We start from the raw sequence: 25,079 nt of genomic DNA on the forward strand, positions 1-25,079 counted from the left end.
ATTACAAGACCTGCGAGGTGTACGCGTATGATTTTCAACAGAAAACTTTGATTGTTTTTAGGTGAATTCGCATTTACATTTTGGTAAAAATGGAAAATATAGCAGAAAACAGTAGCTTGCAAAAAAGGGGCTCGTCGCTCGCAGCTCCGGCTCGAAGGCTCGCACATTAATTATTCTCATCACGTGACTTTTTCCATTTGCGAGTCTTGCGAGAGTAACTAAGCTTTTTCGGCTCGAGTTTCAAGCCGAAAAAGCCGTCTGCAGTCGCAGGCTTAACAGCCAAACTCAGTGAGCTGTTTCATCTATACTTTGGTCAACCTACGATTGCGCGTCCTTAAACTCACAAGTATACCGGAAGTGGTCCATAAGCCAACTGAGATACAAAACATTGGAAAAAACAAACAACATTGGAAAATGAAGATGAAGTATTCAACATGACACGAGCATGGGACAAAGAAAAATTCTAAGTCCCCGACGGGAATCGAACCCATGGCCTCCCAGATACCGGTTGGGCGCTCTAACCAACTGAGCTACGAGAGACTCGTTGTGAGCTGGGCCATTTTGCTAGGTTGATAAGTGACAGGCGTCCTGCATACTGCTAGGATCAGCAATGTCGAAATCATCAAACTACAAAACTTGATGAATTCGACATTGCTGATCCTAGCAGTATGCAGGACGCCTGTCACTTATCAACCTAGTAAAATGGCCCAGCTCACAACGAGTCACTCGTAGCTCAGTTGACTTAGAGCGCCCAACCGGTATCTGGAAGGCCATGGGTTCGATTCCCGTCGGGGACTTAGAATTTTTCTTTGTCCCATGCTCGTGTCATGTTGAATACTTCATCTTCATTATTTATTACCGAGCTTAAAATTTACCATCTTTATTATTTACAACATTGGAAAAGTTAAGAAAATTAGTTTGCACCCAAAGAAAACATCTGTCAGTTTCGCTGGAGCGTGTTAACGTTCAGGTTGTTATAAATCAAAACAACTTAGTATCGAAAAGCTAACTGTCATTTGCATATTTAATAAGTGAACGCGACGCCGATTAAATTTATCGCAAATGGAATTATCGTACTCTATTTTGAACGAGAGTTGTGAATGAAGATCTCCGATTTCTGACAATTTCTTTAGAGAATGTTGTATTCTTATCCGAAATCTGCGATCATACAGAACACTGTTACAAATGAATTGTCACTGAAATTGACCTTATTATCTTGAACCTAGCCTGGAATCGAAGCAGGCTCCCTATTCGGGGGCAACGTGAATCTCTCTTCGGGCGCCGAAGGCGCGATCCCGCGAGTGAGGAGCAGACTCTCTAGTTTAGGCAACGTGAATCTCTTTTTGCGGGATCGCGCCTTTGGCTCTCGAAGAAAGACTCACGTTGCGCCCGAATAGAGAGCCTGCTCGCAGGCTAATTTGAACCACATTCAACCGCCGTCTCGAGGGTCTGCTTAACTACACGTGACGGCTGTTGATTCAATGTGATCTCAAGTTTGGAGTAGTCTAGTCTAAATCTCTTCATTTGAAGACATGCAAAGATGAAAATTAACTTAACTTCAATGAAAATACAAACTTCTTACCTCAAGAACGTATAAACGGTCTGGTATTAAAGCACTCCGACTTCCTGTCTTCGAAATCTTCTGGCGCTTTTTGGATCAAGGTCAGTTAAATAAGGGTATAATTATTCTTCGATCTTCGATCAGTATTATTATTAATTTGTTTAGGCAGCGACAATAAATGGAAACCGATGGAATCTAGACTCAAGCAACACACGAACAGTTCGCCCACAAAGGACCCCAGCGATAACCTGCGATCAGGCGTTATTTTTCTCGCGGCGGAGGGGTCAACGGAAAAATGAACGCCTGATACAATTACTTGTCGAGTCGTCTGTAAAAAGTCCAGAATCTGGACTTTTTTCTTATTGGTCAGGAAACAAAAGGCAACATTAGAACTCTATCCTGATTGGCTAATTGAGTTCAAGTCTAATTTCCGGTCCAAAAATATCGCGCTCATGGCGGGTGTTGAGCGGAATGAAGTAGAAAGCGAGTTCTTCTAGCTTTTAGAAAATCTCTCAAGAGTTTTGTTCACAAAACATTTAAAGACGAACAAAGGGAGTGTATTCGACGAATAGTTTGTGAAAGAAAAGATGTTTTGGCGGTGCTTCCGACGGGATTCGGCAAGAGCGTGATCTATCACCAATGCTGTCGAAGAGTATTACATCACACCACCAAAGACGCCAGACGATCGTGCCAGTGACGAAAACTACGGCCTTGAAATGTCTGACCTGACATTACACAAAATCAGCCTTTGCAGAAAACAAATTTTAAAAAACATTCCGATCAGCTCGTTCAAAAAGGGTAATTCAAACACATGTTTGTGAGAGTAAAAATATAATTGGAAGGCGCTAATCACGCTTATCTGATGGCATCTCCGACATTCTCGACGACGTTGACAGATATTTTAATTAGGGGGCGGCAGACGACTTGACAAGTAATTGTATCAGGCTTTCCTTTTTTCGCCTTCCCTCCGCCGCGAAAAAAAGAAAGCCTGATCGCAGGTTACCCCAGCGAGGAATCAATAATTTCCGAGAAATCTGATAGCGTGATCATGACGTCATCCACTCACGAACTGCTTCCAATGTCACGCAAGTATTATGCCACAGTTAAGCAATAAAGCGTTCATCTAAATTAAACTTTAGAGACGTTTGTTCGTAATTTTTTGAGTATATGGTGGTCCCCAGTGTACAGTGCGTTTATTCGAGCCCAGCATTTGTTCGTGGACCGAAGTTTAATTCAGACTACAGGGAACGAAACCACAAAAGAACATGCTGTTCAGGGCGTAACTCGAAATGAAGGAATCAACTCTGACTCCAATGACTTCGATTCCTGCATGTTTGGAAGTTTTCCCAGCCAAACGAGTATTACATTTGTTACCCAGGATCACTACTCTCAAGGATCCACCAATCGCCATTTTACTACAATTTCTTTAAACGATCACATGAATTGTGAAAACAAATAAGCTCAGGGTTGATTTGACTGACCCCTTGATAGGAATGAGTAAAGTTTTGGAATAATGCATGCAGAAGAAAAAAAAAATCTAAAAAGACCGTGCTCTTGTATTTAATCGTTGAAACAAACTGCCAGACTTAAGGTGTTTGATGTTTGATGTCACGGATTTGGTGCCTACACGAAGAAAAACGCTTTTACAATAGCGAGACGTTTTTACAATAGCGAGCATAAGGGTGTGGTACGACAGGAAATCCGATCTCATTTTTAGCGGGTTTCGAAGTTTTCCCAATCAAATGAGAATTATACACGTTGTTGTCCATCATTGTTACTTTCGGTTATTCCATCGGTTTTTTACTACAATTTCTTGTGATCAACTGCGAGTACCAATAAGAAAGGCCTCCCGAGCCTCACCCCTCCCCTCCCCAAAGGTGAAAAACGACGCGGCCAGCCACTCCAAAAGCTAGTGAAACTGAAAATGCGACGTTTGACTGGAATACGCAACCAACAAACGACAGCGAGAATAAAAAAAAAACTCGAAATGTGTCCCAAATACTGAAAAGAATTGCAACATGCTGTCCTCCATTATTAGCCCTCTCGATTATTCCACCGCTGCTTTACTAGTTAAGGTGGGGTTTTATCTAAATTTGAATGAAATTATGAGAGGTTTAAAGAAGGGATTGAGAAAGAAAAAAGTTTTTGAAACACCACCAGACAGTTGACCCCACGCCAGAGCACTCCAGGTTGTCAGGGGGACTAACTGGTGTCCGTCTACCAGTTTTATACTTCAAACTCTAATTTTAAAACCACATTAAAACTCCAATATTTCCTATTTCTCTAAATTTTACTAATCCTTTGAGAAAAAATTATCTCCTCCCAAATAATCCCAAAAATCACCCAGAAATTCACAAAACACCGTAAAGCATAGATATATGAAATGAGTGAAGCATTTTCGGATTGCTTTAAACGCGAGCAAGATATTTCCGTTAAATTCATATTGAGCATTGGAAAAACGGCCTTCAGGTAAAACCCCACCTTAAAGAGGGTGGCGTTGGAGCCTATTTAGCTTGCGAGCAGGTTCACCTTGGGGCATGCGAGAATATACCTTGGGCACTCGCGACTAGCGAGTGAAGCGATACGGCGGGGAAGAGACTGGTGGAGAGGTGCCAGGTGTCTTGCGTTGCTATGATTGCTGACAGAAATCCTAGGGATCCTTAGTGTCAATCCTAGGTAAGCTGCAGCAAAATATAACCAGTGTTCCGAATGCCTGAACTAAAAGCCACCCGGAACAGGGCAATAACAGCTTTTAAAACAAAGCGTAGCAGAGCCGTGCAATCAAAATCAGTATACGTAAGCTTGCACCATAACCTCTTTACGAACCTGAAAGAGCCGCCATCTTCAAAGCGGAGTAGACCCTGGGAACGAGGGTGTCGCGGCCATGCCCGTTACTAATTTTTAACAAATATATCTTCCTGCCTACTGTGGAATATGTACAATGTTCAACTTCAAATAATCCACTCCTTATTTATAACACCACCCCCCCCCCCCCCCCGCCTCCCCAACCCAGAGCTTCGCGAGGCCCTGCGAGTCACGTATTACTAGTTTATAGTGTTTTATAGTACATACTTTTTTTGACCGGCAATGGCCGCGGCCGCACTTGAGAGTTAACTGGGTTAATTTTTTAGAAACCCGGTTAAAAATTTCCACAAAACTTAACTAGGTTAAAGTATGGTTACCAAAACTAACTCGGTTAAATATTTTTAGCGGCCGCATTACGATCAGACCAGACTGAAGTGATGCTATTTGAAAACAAGCAAAAGCGACCGGCTTTTATGATAATTTTATTCACTTGCTCATTTCTTCTCCTGCTTTTAAGATTTATTTCAATGCATTCTCGGCTTACACCGCTCTATTTTTCCGAATGCGTTCTACGCAAATTTCAAGCCCAGTTGTTTCGAATATGTTAATCTTCAGCATTTGTTCTAAGGCTCATCGGCATATCGAAATCGCCTTCAAGGCCTTCAAGTGCACGTTTTTCCAAGGAATCGGCGAAGAGACGGAAGAGATCATTAGAACCATGAGAGCCCTGTCTGAGCCAAATAATCCGCATTTCTCTGGTGGTTCTAGAGTTTCTTAATAGGAAAGGAAATTATAGAATTAAGCCACGAATTGTGTCCGAACGCCATGTTTGCGTGTGATGGAAAAGAATATATTCTCTTACATGGAGATGATTGACACATTTGACAAATAAAACAAACAATAGTTGAATCTGATAAGAAACCACTAACCTGGTTAAAACGACCCAGAAAGGTAGTTTAGAATTAACCTAACCCAGTTAAAAAATCTTTTGTTCTTTGATTAATTTCCATGGGAACTGCTAACCTGGTTAAGAGTCGGTTAACTCTCCAAATACGCGGCCGCACTAGACATTTTTTAACCCGGTTAATTTTAATTGATTAATTGGAAATAACTCGGTTAACTCGCCAAGTGCGGCCGCGGCCAATGTTATAAAGCAATCAAACGTACGGAAAAAGATGGCGACAGGTACATTTAACTATAATTCCTAGCGCGCGAAAACGCTCATAAACACGCACAGAAAAGCCAAAAAAAAAACTTTCAACCCCGCATGAACATTGTTGTTAGTACAAGGGCAAATTTCCCAGAAACGTGGCTTTCTTTTGTGCCTTATTGGCTGTGTTAGATTCGCAAGGTATTGTGAAAAAATGTACAGCCGCCATCTTTTTCCGTACGGTAGATTGGTTCATGCTTTAGTGTGCACGACCGAGTTATGGTGCTGGAGAGCACTCAAGGAGCTAGAGTTGCTCTCGGCTTTCGCCTCGAGCAACTCTTACGCTTCTTTTGTACTCGCCAAACTTCTTGCGTGCACCATAACTCGATTGTGCATGCTAATGCACGAACCAATTGTTAATTAACAATTAGACTACGAGCCCAAGCTATGAGCAAAAGTCAACGAGGCGAGCGAGGACACCAGAAACGAGAGAGTCAATGTTTAGTAGAAACTCTAAAGGAGCAGTCCAAAACCACAAATGTGCAGAAGAAAAAAAAGATTTACCGCTAAAGAGCTACGCGCGCGCGAGTCTACGGCGAAAGAAAACAGTGGGAGAACCAACAGATCGCGGATTTCCAATAGAACACAGCTGAATTTCTACTAATTTATCTTAAAGACCGGCTAAGAAACCTTAGGCAGACTAAATAACAGTAAATAAAACATTTTATTTATTTCATGTCAAAAACCTGGATCATTTGTTGTAAAAAAAAAATACAAGTCAGTTCACCTAGAGAAATAAATCTGTTCTTCTCTTTGCAAGATTATTGAGCATAGACTAAATGGTGAGGAATTGATCCATATTTTACTAGCTACAGGTAACTCAGTCGTGTCAAAAAGCCCTCAGACATGAAAAGAGCCATTTTGTGGAATTGTATCTCAAGGGTGCTAATACACGAAGAGGCATATTGCTGGGACATATCTCATCAGCAATGTGTAGCAGGGACAAAATCGCAACATGTACTCACACACAATGCAACAAAATATAGAGGGACATGTTGAAGCAACACGTCCCTCACGGTGGTATCGGAAATTTTGCTAAAAAAACATGCATCTGGAGTCTGTGCCGTAGGTAGGGGGGCACGATTGGTGCGTCCGCACCCACCCACCAGCCACAAAGGTCCGCCTAATCGGGGAGTGAGGGTAGAATGACTCACAGAATGCAAGAAATGTGGACTTAAACAACTTGATTTTTCAAAATGTCCTGGGGGAGAATGCCCCCGGACCCTCCGAGACGCTCACGTCTCTGGCGCTCGCTTCTACCCATGCAAGATCCTGTCTACGGCCCTGGGAGTGGGCATGCTGTAATTTTAATTTGTCCCAGCTACACATCACTAGCTGCGACACATTCCTGCTACATGTCCACCATTACTGTCATAAGGTGAAGACCATGGTAAGAAATAACATTTTACTTTGTAAAATATGTAGTACTTGGGACTTTTCATTAAAAAAGCGGTAGTTAAATATTTTTCTAATGTAATAAAATAACGCTTTTTTGATCATAATTTTATTTATACTCTAATACTACACTACTAAACTATACTAAATCTGCTGTAATAAAATACCACTTAAAGCATCATACATATAAAAATGTCATAAATAACACATATCATATAAAAGAAACATAAAATCTTCGTAATTTGTGTCCATGTAAATTGTAGTTGTGATGGAAACACACGTGGCCCCTCCTATCAGTGTGTAAAAAAATGAAAAAGTCGCGTTCTCTACGTTAGGTTATTCTCCCAAATATTCACTTATGTCAGCATAAAGCCAAGGAACACAAAACAACTTTTTCCTTTTTATAAAAAAAAATAGACACTCAGTATGTTCCACTGGAAATCGGAGGATCCGATTGGTCAGTCTCTCATCGTTGTCTAGCAACTACTGAAACAATTAGTCAACAAACTGCACTGTTATAATTATGTAAAATAAATATATTATTAGGGTGGGTTGGTTGTTTTTTGGGGGAACAATAAAGCTTCATAATGCTGCTTTCTTGAACTGTTCTGGGAAATAGGCTTTATGCATGATAACGTCATCTGCTCAAAACACCAAGCCTTGTTTCCTTAATCCTCTGCCTTCTTCATGCAGTTTTCACGTGAGTATTCTTTTCATCCTTGCTGCTTTAGGAATTTGTTCATGCTAAAATTTATAAGTTTGCACTTTGAAAACGAGGCTTGGTAGCGAAAAAAGCCAGTCTGATGTGAACATGCATAAGGGCTATTTTTTACCATTACAGCCATTACATTGTTGCCACTGATTCAAAGGCTTGCAGCGCTTGCTGAGGTACATGTATGTCTGTTTAAAGTGCGCTACATGTACATACGCAATTTCTCATACAACTTGTTTTTCATACGAGAAGAAAGTTGCAAGAAAAGTTGACAAGGGTACCAAAGGGACATGCGTCAGTTACAGCAAATCTCTTCCGCGATATCTCTGCGGCTAACCAGTGAATGAACCAAGGCGTCATGTAAGACCTGGTAAGTTGCAGCTGAACCATCCCTCTGTCTCCAGTGTAGCAGCATTTGATATGCGTTTTCTGAGTATTCCTCATTTTCCTTGTGAAATGCTGTTAGCCTTGCTTCCTCGATTTTCAGACGACGTCCGAGTTGTTTCCAGCGTTCTGCAATCTTCTGTGAAATTTTCTCTAAATCATCATCACTGGGGCTTCCTTCTTTGACTGTAATCCAAAAAAGCAAAACCAAAACAGTTTGTCTGTAACCGTCACATGTAATGTAGTGTTGCGAATTGTGCTGTTAATAACAAAGCACACAAAGAAAGCAAATCACAGATCAAATCAGTAGGAAATTTAGGGCCTGATAACATGAGCCGGGTTGGCCTGCAGGTTAGCCAGGCTATCTCGGTTTTTTGACATCACGGGCTTTGAGAAAGTCTACCAGGATCCCAACTATCTGGGCTGAGTACACTACCAACCACAAAAAACAATATCCTTCTTTTTAAATAGCTCATGTAGCAGCTTAAGGACGTTCGCGCTAATTGTTTATGCGCATCTATACTGCGCACGTAATTCATGTCGCAACGTCATGCCACGTCATACTTTGAGCGCGCGCGCTGGGTAAAATTTCTAAGAACATATAGGATGAGTTGCCGTTCCGCTCGCTTTACTTGCAATTTGCTCTCTTAAATGGTCGGTGACCCCTACTTTTTTCTTAACGGATCACTTGTTTTAATTAATATCTACGTTTTGCGAGAAAATGAAAAAAATCTATCGAGTGGAAGTTTGATTTTTTTTTTTGTCACACTGACGGTTTGTATTCCGCGTTTTGAGATTTCCTTTTTGCCGTACGACAGTTTCAAATGCGTTTTTCCAGGGTTTTGTTTTACAAAAAAGATGGCAAAACTAGGAATTATTTACGCAACAGAAGCACTTCTCCAAATTGTGACTAAGATCGTTAGCCTCCGTTTTCTCATCTTTGATATTTTAAACTATAAACCCTGTAAACCATTCTAAATTACGTTCGCCAATTTTTCAAAATCAGGGTAGTTTTCCACAAGCTTTCTCTCTAAAACGAAGTCGTTGACCCCAACCTTTTTTGCATTTCTGACACAAGTACCTCATTATCTGACCACAGCGAAAAAATTAAAGAAATCTATTGAGTAGAAAATTTTGGCGCGAAAGTCCTTAAGTGTAGAAATTAAAAGTCCTAAAACATCAAATTGCTAAAAAACGTCATCAACATCATCCGACTGATACTTTTAGTCATGCTAAATTTAACTTGGTGTTCATGCCAACTCCATCCCGCCGGGCTGGCTCGGCTCATGTATTACAGGGCTGGAAGTCATCTTGGAAAACAGAGTCAGCCTGGCTAACCAGGCCAGCTTAGCTCATGTAATCAGGTCCTTACAATATGATTTCAATTGTTATATAGGATTTCTAGGGAATGAGTCCACATAAATAATACACATAACCACATAAATAATACAAGACAGTACTAAGACAGTAATAAAAGATCATTCAGCTAGCTTGAAGTGTTTACTGGGCGTTTGATGCAATCCAATGTTAAACAGCAATGTCTGGCCCTAAGGTCGCGGGGGACACCTTAGGCTCATCATAATGCATTTATTTAAAAAGTATGCACGAAGTGAAACGACTGACATCGACAACTTTACGAGATATTCATGACTGGATAAAAATATTGGTGCGTGCGCGTGATTTCTTTTTAAAAAATTTCTGTTTCTTTGACTCCGGGCATTTGAGAACACTCGAAAAATGTAGAAAACATTCGCTTGCGGCTCATGTTTTCCACATTTCCCTCGTGTTTTCAAATGCCCGTCGTGTTTTACGAAAGTATAAAACATGGCTTAGGCTTCTTTATTTGTTAAATATAGGTTGTAGGAAGTCTATGAGCTAGTTTTTATTCAAATTTGAATGTTTCTGCAACTCAGAGTAATCACAATAATATTCGGCATAAATAATCGTGTCCTTCATAAAAACGGATTTTTGTCACCATAAAATAAAGGTTTTAAAAGATGCAGGTTAAGCAAAATTTCGCTTTATGAATTTATTTATGTTGTAGGTATCCCCCGCGCCGCGGGGTCGGACCTTAAAAATTCAATATGGATAAAGTTATCTTAAGAAATGTTTTACATACATGTAAATCCGTGGTTGATCATTTTTACCTGAGCTTGCGACAGCTCGCGCGCCCAGGTTTCGAAAGCTTGCATCATGAGCGCGCGCGTGGTAATGAAACTACTTGCTCGTCACGCACCCACTCACCATTCAGAAATAAAAAAAATAAAGATTACCTTCATCTCCCACAGTCGTTTCGATTTGCTTAGAAACCTGTGCCGCAGTAGATGGAGACTTTCTCTTTCTGTTCGAACTCTTTCTCACGGCAGAGGTATCGATTTTACCTTTGAAAACAAGCACAAAAAAATGTAAATCAAAACAGAAAAAAGGCAAAATCAAATTCAAAAAAATCTTATTTCGGCCTCAACTGGCAGAACTCTTACGGCAAAATAAACGTGTCGGGAGGTAATCGTGACACAGAGTGTAAATCGCGGTTCATGCTTGCCACACACGTGGTCACCGTTTACGTGGCGCCTGCTGTAAGAACGAATTCTGAACACAACGTAGAATATCATTTCTGTTTCTTTTTTCTTAAAAAATGTGGAAGGAGTAGGGGGCCTAAAGGTCTCCGCCCAAGGAAGTGTCCACGCTTTTTATGACAAAACACTCTTAACAGCCTACTTCATTTTCGTATTGCGCTTTCATGCACTACTCTTCTACGGGCTACCTTTGACCTACCTTTCCGTTGAGAGGGTGACTATTGTGCAAGCCTACAATTCCGAGCCTATGTTTGCTAGCAGCGAGCCTCATATAGCAGGCCACTGTTTCTTCACATTATTCTGGGCGTTTTTCGGGTTTTTTAGTCTCTTTCATGTTTTACCTCTTCAAATATGTAAAAAAAATCCAAGCTCATTTTCCTACGCGTTTACCCTATTAAACTGATGGCAAACCTATTATTTCAGGGTCTTCCAGGGGCTTTTGGGAACAAGGGAACGTGGGAAAACAAACCGAAGAACCGAGAAAACAATGTTTAAATATCTTAGGCCTTTTTTAAACATCACATTGTACACGTGCCGAATCTAATTCAGGAATTAAATGCATGTGAAGTCCGACGTTTAAATCAGTTAAATTTGGCAGATTTGAAATAAATGCGACTTTTCCTGAAGCTTCGACTTGGCCAGTCGAATATTCGACAGAAGTTCGACAGTTGCTTTAAGGTATCACGGAAGGAAAATTGGCGTTTTCGTTCCAAGTCAAATTGTGTGCAAACCATCAATGGTAACCCCAGTAAAGTATACATTTTCTGAAAGGTTATTGAATAAAGATTGTAATTTTGGATTATGTTTTGATCATATAGACCATAATAAGCAACGTCAGCATTTTGTTTGCAATTATGGTGTTGCGCAACTTAAGGCTTATTTGATCTACAAAAATATTGGTCTAAAAAACGGTGTCTCAGATTTTTCTTTTCTTGCTCCATTAATTTTTTATGAATTTTTAAACTTTAAAATGGCGTTTTTAGGGCTTCTTTGGGATAAAAAATTCATAAAAAATTACAATCTTTATTCAATTAGCTTTCAGAAAATATATACTTTATTGGGGTTACCATTGATGGTTTACACACAATTTGACTTTGAACGAAAACGTCAATTTTCCTTCCGTGATACCGTAAACGTCGAACTTTGCATGTGCCGAATTGAATGCAAAGTGTTGCAAATGTATTTGTAAATGTAACAGGGTTTGTGATTGGCGTGTAAACTTTCATGAGTGCCGTCATGCATAAAAATGAAGGCGTGGTGTCAGGTGTTGTCATGTGACTTTTCCCGCGCTTTTCTCGGTCGCGCGCACGATGTTTTTACCTTTGAACATCTATTGAACTGGTACTATAATAATTCGTAGCTCAATAAATATCCACCACTGTCCACCCCTACTTCGGTGAATAATTGTTAATAAAGTTCATAAAAGGTGACACCAAGAGGATTCGAACCCGGGTAGTTTGATTACTAAGTGGGGACATAACCACGAGGCTGCCAACGAGCAGCTGCTAAAACCAGAGGAATATTAAGGCTAACCGGAGCGTAATTTAGGCTAAAAGCCAAACGCTATTTAGGCTAACCGTAATTAGGTTAATCCAAGTACTATTCAGTATTACGAGGTAGAATATGTCATCAGTTGTCTCACCATAGTCTTACTACATGAACTGAGCGCAGAATAGTCGCTCCCGTATGTCAGTCGCCTTTGAGACCAAATTTCTGTATCCTTTGAAATGCATTGTGATGGTGGTGGTATAAAAAAGATCATAACAATAAAAAACATCACTAGCCATCACTGACTGATGACCCAAAATGTTATATTTACCTTCCGCGGACAACTGATTGATCTTGCTCTGTTCTTCAACCTAATGAAAAAATAAAAGAACATGGAGTAAATTGAATTTTATGTCTCCCAAAATTTAAAAAAAGCCTTTGCCGTATAAAAAAGTTACGTTTAACCCAATTTGTGCAGGCATATTTTAGGTCATCTTTCTGATTAATTTTAAATCGAATGAAAACTCAGAATAATAGTTTTCTAACGTTGAAAAAACCAAAAAAGTAATACAAACTCGAAAATAAACAAGGGTGGTTTCGACTGACGAACATTAAGACAGATAATGAACGACAAACTTGTCTAACTTGCCAATTTTTTCAAGATGCGTTGTCCGCTACGGATGTACAAGGGGTGGGGGGATGCCCCCTCCCCATAAGTTTTTTCCAATTTTTGAAAAAAAAAGGATTAACTCTAAAATGCTGAAACTTTCAGTAGCTGTTCATTAATCATTTGCAGAAATTTTGATATGTCAACCATCTGTCCATGGTATTTGACGTCATAAATACAAGCAGGTCTTGCCAAAAATCGTCATTTTAAACATTTGTCTTGATTTTTCCCGTTTTTTAAAACAGAAGTGCAAGATTTGTTTATTTTTTCCATTCTATAAGCATTCTGATTGATTTTGCATCAATTTCCGTTATTTTGTGACTTTCTAAGAAAATGTGAAATCCAAGATGGCGGATCCAAGATGGCGGCACTAATGACGTCACACCCAATTAAAATTATGTCATCTTGTAGAGTAGACTAAGGGTTTTCGTCTCAATGTAAAATAATTTCGCTACGCTTTAGGGACAGTTCATTTTTTATGAGGTAGGGGGGGGGGGCTGGTGGGATTTGAGGGGGGCCATCCAAAAAAATTTGGCTTCAAAGGGGGGGGTCAGCCAAAAAAATATGGTCTGTAAGGAGGGGTCACTAAAAATAATTATACTTTTAAGTGTTGTAAAGAGGCTTCTGTAAGAAAAAAAATCTTGCCAGAATGCCCAAAATGACATTCCTGAGGTTCTGAAAATCAAAATTTTCCCGGGGGAGCATGCCCCCGGACCCCCCTACTTTGTTATGTACCAAACGCCATTGACTCAACCCAACAGCTTATTGGTTACAAATGCAGAGAACCCATATTAACAGACGGCATCCACAAATAAACAGTTGAGGCAATGCCAGCTATTCGGGGATTGTACACTGATACATTCTTTAGTCACAAGGCTCGATATATGTTAATTTCACTTCATTATTGTTGTTTTTTTTTTTCTTTTTCGGGGGGGGGGGGGTCATCGGAAAAAAATTGGATTTCGAGGGGGGGCCAGGTAAAAATTTTCGATGAAGAAGGGGGGGTCATCATATATAACAGTGACTATCTATCAAATCTCACCAGCCCCCCCTACCCCATAAAAAATGAACGGTCCCTTAATATAAAGAAAAACTCCAAGGAGGAGTTCCATCCACCCCCTCCAGGATGGTGGGGGTATGAGTAGGCCTTTATAGATTGTGCTCCTAAAAGTGGCATATTATGCTACTAGCAGTGCTCAAAATTTTGCCAAATTATGCAAAAATTATGCCAGAATTCCCAAATTATGCTTCTGATTTCCAAAATTATGCTCACAAAATGACGTAGATTCTATACATAGAGGTGCGCAATAACGACACCAAATTATGATGTTTTTTAAATAAACTGTTGTTGTAAATTTATTTGTGTTTATGGCAGTTTATCACGGCCGTCAGCTGTCCAAATTAGCTGCTCGCATCTCTAAACCGTTTGTAAAATGCCTCCAACGACTTAACAATCACAATTGTATAGCTAAAACACGCATTGCAAGAACGAACTACCTAAATTTCATTTATTTCTGTAGAAAGTACACCATATTTACTACATTTTATGAATTTATGCTCCAAAAAGTGCTAAAAGTTGCTAATTATGCCGTGGCAGTGCTCGTTTCACAAATTATGCTTTTTAGCTCCAATTATGCCAAAAATTATGCTAGCACAATCTATAAAAGCCTAGGTATGAGTTTGCTTGTACGTCCGAGGGTTAAATCTGTTATCGCTACTTTCGTGATCGCCTTGGGGCAGATGATTGACGCATAAATGATGTTTTGAAAACTCTGGGTCTACGCACTGCACTAAAATCAGCGGTAGTTGTACTCTGGTTAGGCTAAATATCACTCTGGCTAGTTGAAATAGCACTCCAGTTAGCCTCAATAGCACACCTGATGGCAGTGTTAGTCTGAATAGCACTCAAGTTTGCCTTAGTCGCGCTGACTCGAGAATGGTTAGCTTAAAGGGTGATATAACATAACCTTATGTGAAAATCTCGGTTTTCTTAGTGATTCCTAGATATTTTAATCAGCACTGTTTTTGCAAAGGTCACCTGTGCTATTGATCCTCCGAAAAAATATTGGCACATTAAGTGACTTGGTCATTTCACTAGGGCTCACATTTGACTTGTCCAACTGATAAACGCAACAACCACCATCTATAGTTGATATTTTTAAAAACCAATTAATGGTAGATTAACATGATCTTTACCTCGCTTTCCTTCGGGACGTGAAACCATTTGTCCAATCCAGGAACTTCGACTACTTCATCATCGAAGTTCTTGTCACAAACGATCTGTGCTCCAGGAGAACTCAGTGGATGGAGATGAAGGCATTCTTCGTAAGTGCAACAGTTATGCTTGACACATTGGCAAACGGTGCAAGCAAAACACCATTCATACTTCAGGTTACGTAACCAGGGTAGCGTCTTGGACAAGGCTAGCAGGGTTTCATTAAGAAAGACGCGAACATCTCCAGGTTCCAGTTCTTTTGGAGCAGCATTGTGTGAAGACCCCGAAGGAGACTTGAATTGCGTTAATACGACCTTGATAAATCCTTTTCTGCAAATGAGGACTAGACTATAGATGGGTTGCTTCCCAAGGAAAAACCTAGCCCCACAGTGAAAAAGATTAGGTTCCTTTAGGAAATCACGCTTGGAACACCAACCAATGCATCTTGACACCAGCTGAGGAAAGAGCCCGTGAGGGACAAACCCATCAGGAAAGTTGAGATACAGCGAGCAAGGGTCACTGGGAGAGGGCTCTTTGTCACACAACTGATCAGGAGCTGTTTCAAGCTGGGCTGGTACAAAATATCTTGGTACCTCGGTTTCACTGTTTGGCGAAAATTTGGCGATCAATCCATAGAATTCCATTAAATTCAAAATATCATTCACGTCAAGGCCACTTTTAACATGTTTATCAAAAACATGATTGATAAGTTCTGTTCTAAGAATGCCACGATTCTGAAGTTCGTTCCAGCAGTCTGAGATGACTGGAATCTACGGGAAAAAAAGGCCAGTGTATGAGTTTTGATTTTATATTAACACTTTGATGACCAGTTTCCTAAGTTCAGCTTTTCAAAGCACTGTTTATTTAGTCATCGTTATAATGCAACAAAAGTAAGAGGAGAACTGACCACGGCTTGTTTGGAATACGAAACATGACAACAAAAAATAGATGATCGAGATAATAGCTGAGGCTTAAACAAAAAGCAAACATTGTTTTCAAAAAAAGTAGCAGGTTTTCTTTCGATTTATCTGGAAATGCGAAATCAAGGGTATAATGGCCACTACTGATCGGAATATACAGTTAAACCATGCACCGCCTTCATCAACTGTTAACCTTATAATTAATGTCAACTGTCTGTAGTCTAATTGCTAAACCAGGCCAGTCAATGGGGGAAAGAGAACCAATCACATAAGAGGGATTTGCAACTTTTAGGCTTAAACAAATGTTTAGTGATTACCCATGTAAGACTCAAGCTTATGGCCATATTGCTAAAAAAGAAAGAAAGCTCCACATCTTACCGTCTTTTTAAATGGTGGCACAACTATAATCTGTTTGAAAAGATCAATCAGCCATTGAGTCTGCAACACCACAGTACTGCCATGCTTCACGATCTCCCCCAGATCATGGTAGAAATTCAACATCAACATCATTTCTTCCTTCTCGTTAATTCCAATATATCGTCTGATGATATTTTGGAGTTTTTCAAGCTTCACGTGATAAATACTCTTCGCGACTAAAGCCTGAACAATCTTCTCAAAGTGGAACCACCTACAATTAAAAGTAAACATAAAGTCCCAATGGAAATTCCGCGCATTTTACAAACAGGCGCGAGGTTGTGTGGCAAGAAGCAAAGATCGAGCCTTTGAATTGTCCCTCTTACGAGGACAAGAGAAAAGAATGCTCGGCAAGAAAACCTGTTCAAAAGCTATCGAGATCAAGCTGAATTACTTGTTGTACCACAATTAGACCTTTTTAGTGGTGTTTCTTGAAAGTAATGTAAAATGCATGATTATTACGGACATTCCATCTTCCAGCTAACTAGTTACTGCGAATACCACTCAAACAGAGAACTCAAATATTACAAACAAACATTACATGGTCAAAAAATCCCAAGTGGTAAGTGACAGACCAGTTGGCCATTTACATGGACGATTTAAACTCGAGACCTCCAGATTACCTCCATGCACGTGGGCGCGAATGGTTTCGTTATTGGAATAAGTAATCCAGCAAGTTTGCGTGCACGTGATATTCTGTTTTCGGAACAAATTTTTTGACTTTGTGATAATTTAATAAAATAGTTCGCGAAGTTCGTGAAGAAAGTTGCAAATTAATGTTCAGAGAAGTTCCAGGCGAAACGTAGGACAAACCGTGGAACAAATCGTAGAGCGGGCGCAGAGACGCATCGCTTAAAGATGTATGTTGGCAAAGAAACTCTGTTTCAGGAAACCACGGATTAATCGTGTAATTGACAAAAATCGTTTTTCTTTTCTAGACCCTCTGTAAAATTGTTTTTACCATACAAACTATCGAGCTCCGAAAAATGAAATGGGCCGACAAAATGGTCAAACTTGAGAGAAAATAGGGTTAAGAAATTTGTTTCAAATGGCTCTATACCCCCTTCAATCCCCAATGCTGCTGTCTTCCCTTCCCTACTGAAATTTGGCAACGTCTGCTATATGCTATATCGGTGAGACTGATAGAAACCTTAACACGAGACTGACTGAACAAATCCTGCAAATAGAAATGGTGATATCAACAATCATATTTCTGAACACCGTCGACTAACTAGACTAACTAACCACAAAATCGACTGGGACTCTGCTGAATGCTAAACCTACAGTATAAACTCTTTTCACTGACTGACTCTAAAAAGCTGGTACACAAACTTCGAACAGAAGCCTATGAAAAGATGTCAACAACTTCCAGCACAAACAACTTATTCACGACGTAAACAAAACTGATGAATGGACCTCAAACAGAACGACCTTATTTGATTGAAAATAGACGGATTGAAACTAAGTAATTACTGTTGAAAACTTAACTCTCGAGTCTTACAGCCAATAACATCGTGGCTTAACTGCTGGCCTATCAGCTTCAACGGACCACACTGATAAAAACATCGACTGACAACAACTCTTCACTTGTCAGAATACTTTCACCCAGGTTGTCGAAACGTCAGTCACCGACAATAGTTCTCAATAGAACTTCTTTCTCCCAGATGATTACACTATGTGAACAACGAAAGATTATTTGACAACAAAATAAGGGCTTTTAGAATTTCAAAAAGCCTTAGAAGTACCATTATCAATTAACTGTAAGCTTAACTCTCTTATCTGCCACAAATTTGTTTGATACAACATGTCATATAATTAATAATTGCAACACCATACCTGATTGGTATCTTTTCGCCCATGTATGGTTCTAGTTCCAACACCTCTTGAATGTTGTCACGCAGTCTGTCGATGTCATCATCACCCAGTGACCCCTTGTTTGCAACTTTGAAAAATGGCCTGATCAAATGCTGCTGGAGTTCGTTTGGCTTCGTTACACTGCCCTCAATGCATTCAATCATCTCATCTGCGTCTGTACCAGCAGGCAACTCATCAACATGTGTACCTACAATAAATACCGGAGGACGAACGTAGTATGGCGTTCCATCTTTTTTGCAGACAACGTCATTTTCCTCGGGCTTAAGTCTGTGCACAGAAATCAACCAGGATATCAAATTATCTAAATTGGTGTCCCTGTTTTGATTTTTGAGGCACCTGCTGGTAGCTCCCTGTTTGACACTTGGTTCTGCTTCAGCATTTAGATCTTTGCTTAGGTTGCAGACAAGGATGTAAACCGCACGAGAGGATAGGAACACTGAGTGGGAAACATAATAAAGTTGCTGTCCAGCAAAATCCCACATATTTAAAGTGTATTCTTTGGCTTTAATGTCATCTATAAGCTTCTGATGGTCCAAACACTGCACAACTTGCTCCATAAGATCATTTGTGAAAACTGTTGTGTTATTGATGTCAAGATCGAGTAGCTCACTGGTATCCGCCATATTTCCACTAGGGACATCGTACTGCGTTGTTGCTTCCATGTTGTTCTCTGTGGCTGAGTCTCCTGAGGCTGGCGCAGCGTGCGATGACTTCATTTCGCCAGCGTCTTCCACAACGACGTTCTCCTGAAAAAAAGGTCAAATGGTAACGTATTAAAATTACGAAAGTTGTCACTGTTTTGCAAAATAACTATGGTTAAAGCTAGGTACAACGGATCTAGCGATGTTTTTCACATTGGAAAAGAGTTTTTACTAGCCAAAAGACTACTACGAAGGTGCATAGTGTCATGGTTCTTAACTTCCCAATCGGTATTCTCATTATTTAGTGATAATTCGAATAACAAAAACCTGTCAAATGTGCAACGTTCTTTGAAGGCAAGTCTTTCCAGAGCTGTATCAAAATACAATCGCACCGAGATGGTTGAATTAAATTGGCATCAAGGAGGCATAAATTAGGTAAACCCTTGTCAGGTTGAAATTATGATGCATATGCACGGTATACGCGTGTTCTATTATCCAGAAATTCCAAGAGCTCAAAAAAGAAATATGGCGATTTATAATCCACCGATTAATTTTCGCGCGCGCTTATTGGACAAAACGTATTACATGGTACAAAATCAGACGACGGGTATCAGACAATATATCCCATCCGATCTGATACCCGTCGCCTAGTTTTATAGACAGTAGTAAAGCATTTTATATTCCATGTGGCTGCCGATATCGCCTCGCATTTATAAGAGGTTGTCTCTATTCAAATCAATTTCGTTAAACATTGCCCACGAGTCTATCGTAATTCAAAAGTTAACGAAACCATCTTAGTTTTTGCAAATATCACAAACTATTTTATTATATTATTTTCGATTTGCCCGCGACCGGCCCATTTTTTAGCAATAGCGGCAAGTGAAAATAGCAAAAAATTGTCGAGCTCACCACTTTAAAATAAATAGGTCCTTTATTTGTAGAAAGCACACAATTTCCGTTCGTTTAACCCTTTCATGGCCAAATTTCTCCAAAAAACAGGTTTTTTAACCGTTAAACTGAATTTTTGGTGCTACGATCCTGAATTTCCCTTAACTTTGCTAAAAAAGCACTTTTTCACAATGCAGCGAGATTTTGATGAAGATTACATGGAAACATGTACAAAATTGTACTTTGGCGCATGCGGATAAGCCATTTTTTTTTGCAAAATCGTTTCCATTTTTTTTTCGTGCTCCTTTCCTTTTCGTTTTCCTCGGCTTTGTTATTTCCACTCCTTTCTACTGTATCCGTCCTTCCTTTAGACCAAAAAAGTTTTAAATACAACATTGGTAAACCCTGAAAAGAGGACCTCGATCTATTACAGGTGTTTTGGCCGGTTTAAGCACCGAATTTGCACCAAAAAGTGATTGCCTTTTTCTCGATTAGCTCTGTCAAGATGCGACCGATACGCAAAATGGATAGTTCTGTGAAAAGGTCAAACCTAGCTCTATCAGATGTTTGTCACCAAAATCTGCTGACTATCAGATTGATGACGTCACAAGTGTTTCATTGACTGCTTCTCCAATTGTCGACAAAAGTCGACTTTGGCAGTGAAAGAGTTGAAAGAAGCTGACAGTACAAAATAATTTATTTCAGTTGTTCGAAGCCTACTTCACCATTAACGCCAACGGCTCAAAAATGCACATTTTCAACGGGTCATTGCGCAAATGTCCAACTTGTTTCGCATAATACTTGTATCCATACCAACTAAAAGAAAATCAAAGAGTATGTAAATGTAAAAATTTGTTGTGGTTTAAGCGAATTTTGCAAATGTTGCGAACATGTTTGTTTACATTGCAACAAGCCGAAGTTTTCACGCGAAACGAAGTTAGCCTAAATAACATAATAATTTTATTTCGTTAACATTGTAAGTTTAAAAAAACTTCTTAATAGCAGCTGACACAATAAAACACCATTTAAGACCGAAAATCATACCAGCTGAAAAATACTGCCGCCACCTGCAAGACAACTTAATTTCACTGTCAGGTCCGGCATATAATTGGAAACCACGTTCCTTTCTGGTTTTCGTCAACCATCATATCCGCAGAAAGTTTCAAATGGGAAACATTACCCATAAATACACATTGAACAAACCACATGATTGTGATTATTAGACCGAATGAAGGGAAGTAGTTGGCAACACACCGAAGAAATTAACCGATCAATTCCAACTGAACCTCGTTAAGGGCCACCTGAAAAATAATTATCTAATTATAATGTAATTGACTTTACAAAAATATTAGCTGTGAATATATTTTGAATGATGTTCTGTCTTTGTGTATACCTTTTTTGATATGTTTAATGGAAGACAAGCTTGCTTTGTTTATGCGAAACGAATTTAGCATAATATATCGCAATATTTTGCAAACATTACGAGTCTACAAAACTTTTAAAGGTCAAATGACTAGAACCAAAATTTCGATTTTTTATTTTATTTTAAGCTAATGTAGCTACAGGTATTTCGCTTGGCACTGCTTTCAATCACGCTTTCTCTGTTGTCGTCACCTTTACCCAAGTTAAGGGGATCGGGTGAAGATGCGGTTGAAGATATTCTTTCCACCTTTACTCTTTCCATCGCTGGATGCAAGTAATGTGATATGTCAATTCTAGGTAGATGATTTTATAGTCACCTCGACGTTAATTTGACTTACAGTTGAGCGTGAGTAATCAGTAAAGTAATTAATGAGTGACTTACAACTATAAGTGAGAGCACAACAAAAAGCCGTGCTCATTTCAAGACGGACAAATGACGAGTGGACTTCAATTAGCGTATGGGTCATTTTTGTCAATTTAGTGAGAGCACAACAAAAAGCCGTGCTCATTTCAAGACGGACGATTGACGAGTGGACTTCAATTAGCGTATGGGTCATTTTTGTCAATTTAGTCAAAGACCATTTAGCCAAAGTTACAACATAACAGTAACTCATGAGCAAGCTTGGAGTAACTCAGAGTGAGTAACTCATAAGCAAGCTTGGAGCAACTTAAGCCTTAGATTAACTCAAGATCAAGCTCGGAGTAATTCAAAATAACACATGAGCAAGTTTGGAGTAACTCAGAGTAACTCATAAGCAAGCATAGAGCAACTTAGATTAACTGAAGATCAAGCCCGGAGTAATTCAAAATAACTCATGAGCAAGTTGGGAGTAACTCAGAGTAACTCATGAGCAAGCTTGGAGTAACTCAGGGTAACAGTGATTGCAAAATTCCGTGCTAAAGAGTTTAGCAACGGAAGAATTGGTTCCAAGTGGATGGGTAGTTTCCACTGACCAGTTAGTGGCATTGCGAATGATTGGAACTAATTCAACCCTTAAGCTCACTCGCAAACTAGGTACAAGGGCGGGAGATATTGGAACAAGTCAACAAGGGATGTAAATTAAATTGAAAAAGAAAGATCTTGACAAGCCAGCATTATGCTGCGCAAGCGATGTTTTCTGCACCGAAACATGGGGGCTAAGCAAACCCACCCCAATAAAGCCCCCACCCCCTCCAAGCCCCTGCCCTCTCCTTGCAAGCTCGGAGTTACTAAGAGCAATCGCAAATAGTCAGTCAGAGTTCAGAGCAAGCTCAAAAGTACATCAGAGTAACTCAGAGCAAGCTCGGAGTAAGCTCAAGAGCAACTCAGAATAAGGTCAGCAGTAATGCAGTGTAACTTTGAACAATCGTAAAGAGTAAATGTGATAAAACTCTCGATATGCACACAAACAATAGTATAATATCAACATTACTTTATTCGCTGATCACAGCAATATATTACATGTTTTACTCTAGCTAGCAGTATTTATTTTTTCTGCGCTTGATCGTTTTGACATGCAAATCGAAATGAAAAAAAAAAAAAAGGCGAATCTTTGCCCATTAAATTCTGAATATGTCATCGTGTAGAGTAGGCTGAGGGCTTTCTATTAAGTGCAAAATAACTTCGCTACGCATTAATGGAACGAAAACCTTAGTGGGAGGGGGTGACATCATATTAAGTGCAAAGCGAGATCGGCCGCCATTTTGAATATTAAGTGAGCCCTCGGGTAACCGGCTTTAGACAAATACAAAACCAACGAATAACGTCACCTTTTTAGGTGTGAATTTTTAACAAAATCACAGTGTTAAAAAAAAAAATAAGCGAACCAATCAACCTGCATTCATTTTAACGCCAGTTACGCCATTATTATTACTGTAGATTTTTCCGTGTTTACCGGCGATAAAGCGAGTTGTAGAAAAAATAGGAGGGTTATAAAATGAAATAAAGCCCTCAGTCTGTGGTTTGCTGGCATATTGGAGGATAATTTCCTAGGCTGATAGGTTGTCTCCAAAATTTCACAGTTGCCCTCGAAGCTTCGCTTCCCGGCCATGCTCTTTTTTGTATAATCTTTCAGCCTTGGGCATTATCCTCTAATATACCAGCTGCCTGAAGGAGTTGAAGGTTTGCAGTATTGTAGTATTGGCCAATTTTTCAATTTTTGGGCATTATCCTCTAATATATCAGCTGCCTGAAGGAGTTGAAGGTTTGCAGTATTGTAGTATTGGCCAATTTTTCATGCGGTATCTCGGTTATTGTAATCTTGAATTGCTGTATTGCGGTTTTCTCTAAACCTGCGAGATACCTGCCATAGTCAGCACAAACACGAATCCCCTTTTTTTCCCGACCATTTTAGCCATTTCTGGTCGTTTCTGAAGCAACCTGAAACGGCCTTAATTTGTCAGACTGTTTTAATAACCAGTTTAAGAGTCATTGTTTCCGCTCGTTTTTGTTTTTATTTTGACCCTCGCGTCAAGAAAAATGCCAGCTATACTATGAAATTATGGTATTTTCCGAATTTGTTTGCGGTATTGCGATTTTTGCCGATTTTTGGCGGTAATGAGGTGTTTAGCAACCCCCAAAGTACGCCTCCTAAATATCTCAATGCAATATTTATTTCAAATAATGAGTTAAAAGAGAAAACAAAGAGAGTCCATTATAGTAAGTGGCGCGTCATATTTTTGACAATTTTAAAACTTTCCTGGCGGTATGATATAATTAACAAACACCCCTACAAAGCATGCTTTTACCTTAACAAATAACTTACTTTTACCTCCTTATGACACATGTTCAAAATTAACTGTACGCGTGACTATTACCTGCTCCGAAAGCGAATTCTGGTTTAAGTCTGAGGCTATCATCATTGCTACTTCCCCATGAAAGTCGTGCACATCAAACTTTTTCTTTTCTGTTTGTTGCCAGTTCTTTACGTGATCCACATCAATGTCAAATTTTGATGGGTCGACTTCAATTCCAACAGTACTCTCTTCTTCAGGGTCAAAAGGGATACCCAGAAGACATTTCTTCAGGCTTGTTTTACCTGCACGTGCCTGGCCAATGAACATGATGCGACCACGGTAAACTTGCACCTCTCCATGCCGCATAGCCTTTTGAAAAGCAACCTCAGCTTCAGGACCCAGTTCTTGGATCTCAAGTGGTACCAATGATGAACCTTAAAAAAAATCCAATCATCATTTCTAAGAATAAATACAGTTTGAAAATTCTAGTGCAAATGAACAGTAAACTGACACCCAATAGGAATGAAAAAAAAAAAGGTCTGCACGGTCAGTAGAGTGCTTTTAAACAAGCCGCAAAACAATTTCCATGACATCAAAACTACTACGTACATGTATGTTTCAGAATACGAAACAACGTACTGCCCGAGAACAAAAAAACAAACAATCAAATACAAGCTTTCACTGACTACTTGAAAATAGTATTATTTTTCAGTTTTAGACTTGATAATATTTTTCTTTCGATGATATCGAAATAAAAAGTTATTTTGGACATATTCAATCTAAGGTACAATTTAGTATGTTTTGAACAGAGTCGGAAAATACTCAATTTGAACATAATTTGCCTCATTGAAATTAAGAAGTAGAAGACGGTTTTTTATCATTGCCAATCGCGTATCTGTCGAAGGACTATGGATTGACAGTTGCGGACGAAAATGTAACGTCCTAAGGAGCAAATATTAAGTTCTCTTGTTAACTCGTGTATTGCCTGGTATAATTCTTCAGAAGTAACTGACTTTCAGCGAAAAATGTGAAAAGTATGGCTCACCCGCTTTTACCAATATTTTCATTCAATTTGCTTACCGAAAACTGTGCTGTATGTTTTTTTCGCGATTTTTCAAATGCAATCTTCAAATGCAATCTTCTTAATGCAATCTTCTCGTTTACAAAAATTTTAATGGGCAGGTTGGAAAA

At 39.4% G+C, this 25,079-nt stretch overlaps 2 protein-coding genes across 2 annotated transcripts in view; both read right to left on the reverse strand.

The window, feature by feature from the left end:
- Positions 1–25,079, reverse strand: part of LOC144650445 (death domain-containing ATP nucleosidase-like) — a 123,374-nt gene that overhangs the window by 54,088 nt on the left and 44,207 nt on the right. The window lies entirely within an intron of this gene.
- LOC144650420 (uncharacterized) lies at positions 7,551–24,246 on the reverse strand. The gene is made up of 7 exons (XM_078510091.1): positions 23,970–24,246; positions 18,184–18,968; positions 16,312–16,561; positions 14,995–15,783; positions 12,463–12,502; positions 10,341–10,448; positions 7,551–8,253 (listed from the first exon to the last, which is right to left on the reverse strand). The coding sequence occupies exons 1-7, from the start codon at positions 24,213–24,215 to the stop codon at positions 7,979–7,981; spliced, it is 2,493 nt and encodes an 830-aa protein (XP_078366217.1). The 5' UTR covers positions 24,216–24,246; the 3' UTR covers positions 7,551–7,978.

Source organism: Oculina patagonica, chromosome 4, assembly GCF_052425735.1.
Source record: "Oculina patagonica isolate OP01 chromosome 4, crgOcupat, whole genome shotgun sequence".
NCBI classification, from domain to species: Eukaryota; Metazoa; Cnidaria; class Anthozoa; order Scleractinia; family Oculinidae; genus Oculina; species Oculina patagonica.

Bases quoted from the DNA above. Each gene is read 5' to 3' on its own strand.
- LOC144650420 (XM_078510091.1), bottom strand. From the start codon at position 24,215: ATGTTCATTGGCCAGGCACGTGCAGGTAAAACAAGCCTGAAGAAATGT. The intron at 15,784-16,311 runs GTAAGATGTGGA...TTTTTCCCGTAG, and splicing joins TGCCACCATTTAAAAAGACG to ATTCCAGTCATCTCAGACTG. The intron at 12,503-14,994 runs GTAAAGATCATG...TTTTTTCATTAG, and splicing joins ACGTCCCGAAGGAAAGCGAG to GTTGAAGAACAGAGCAAGAT.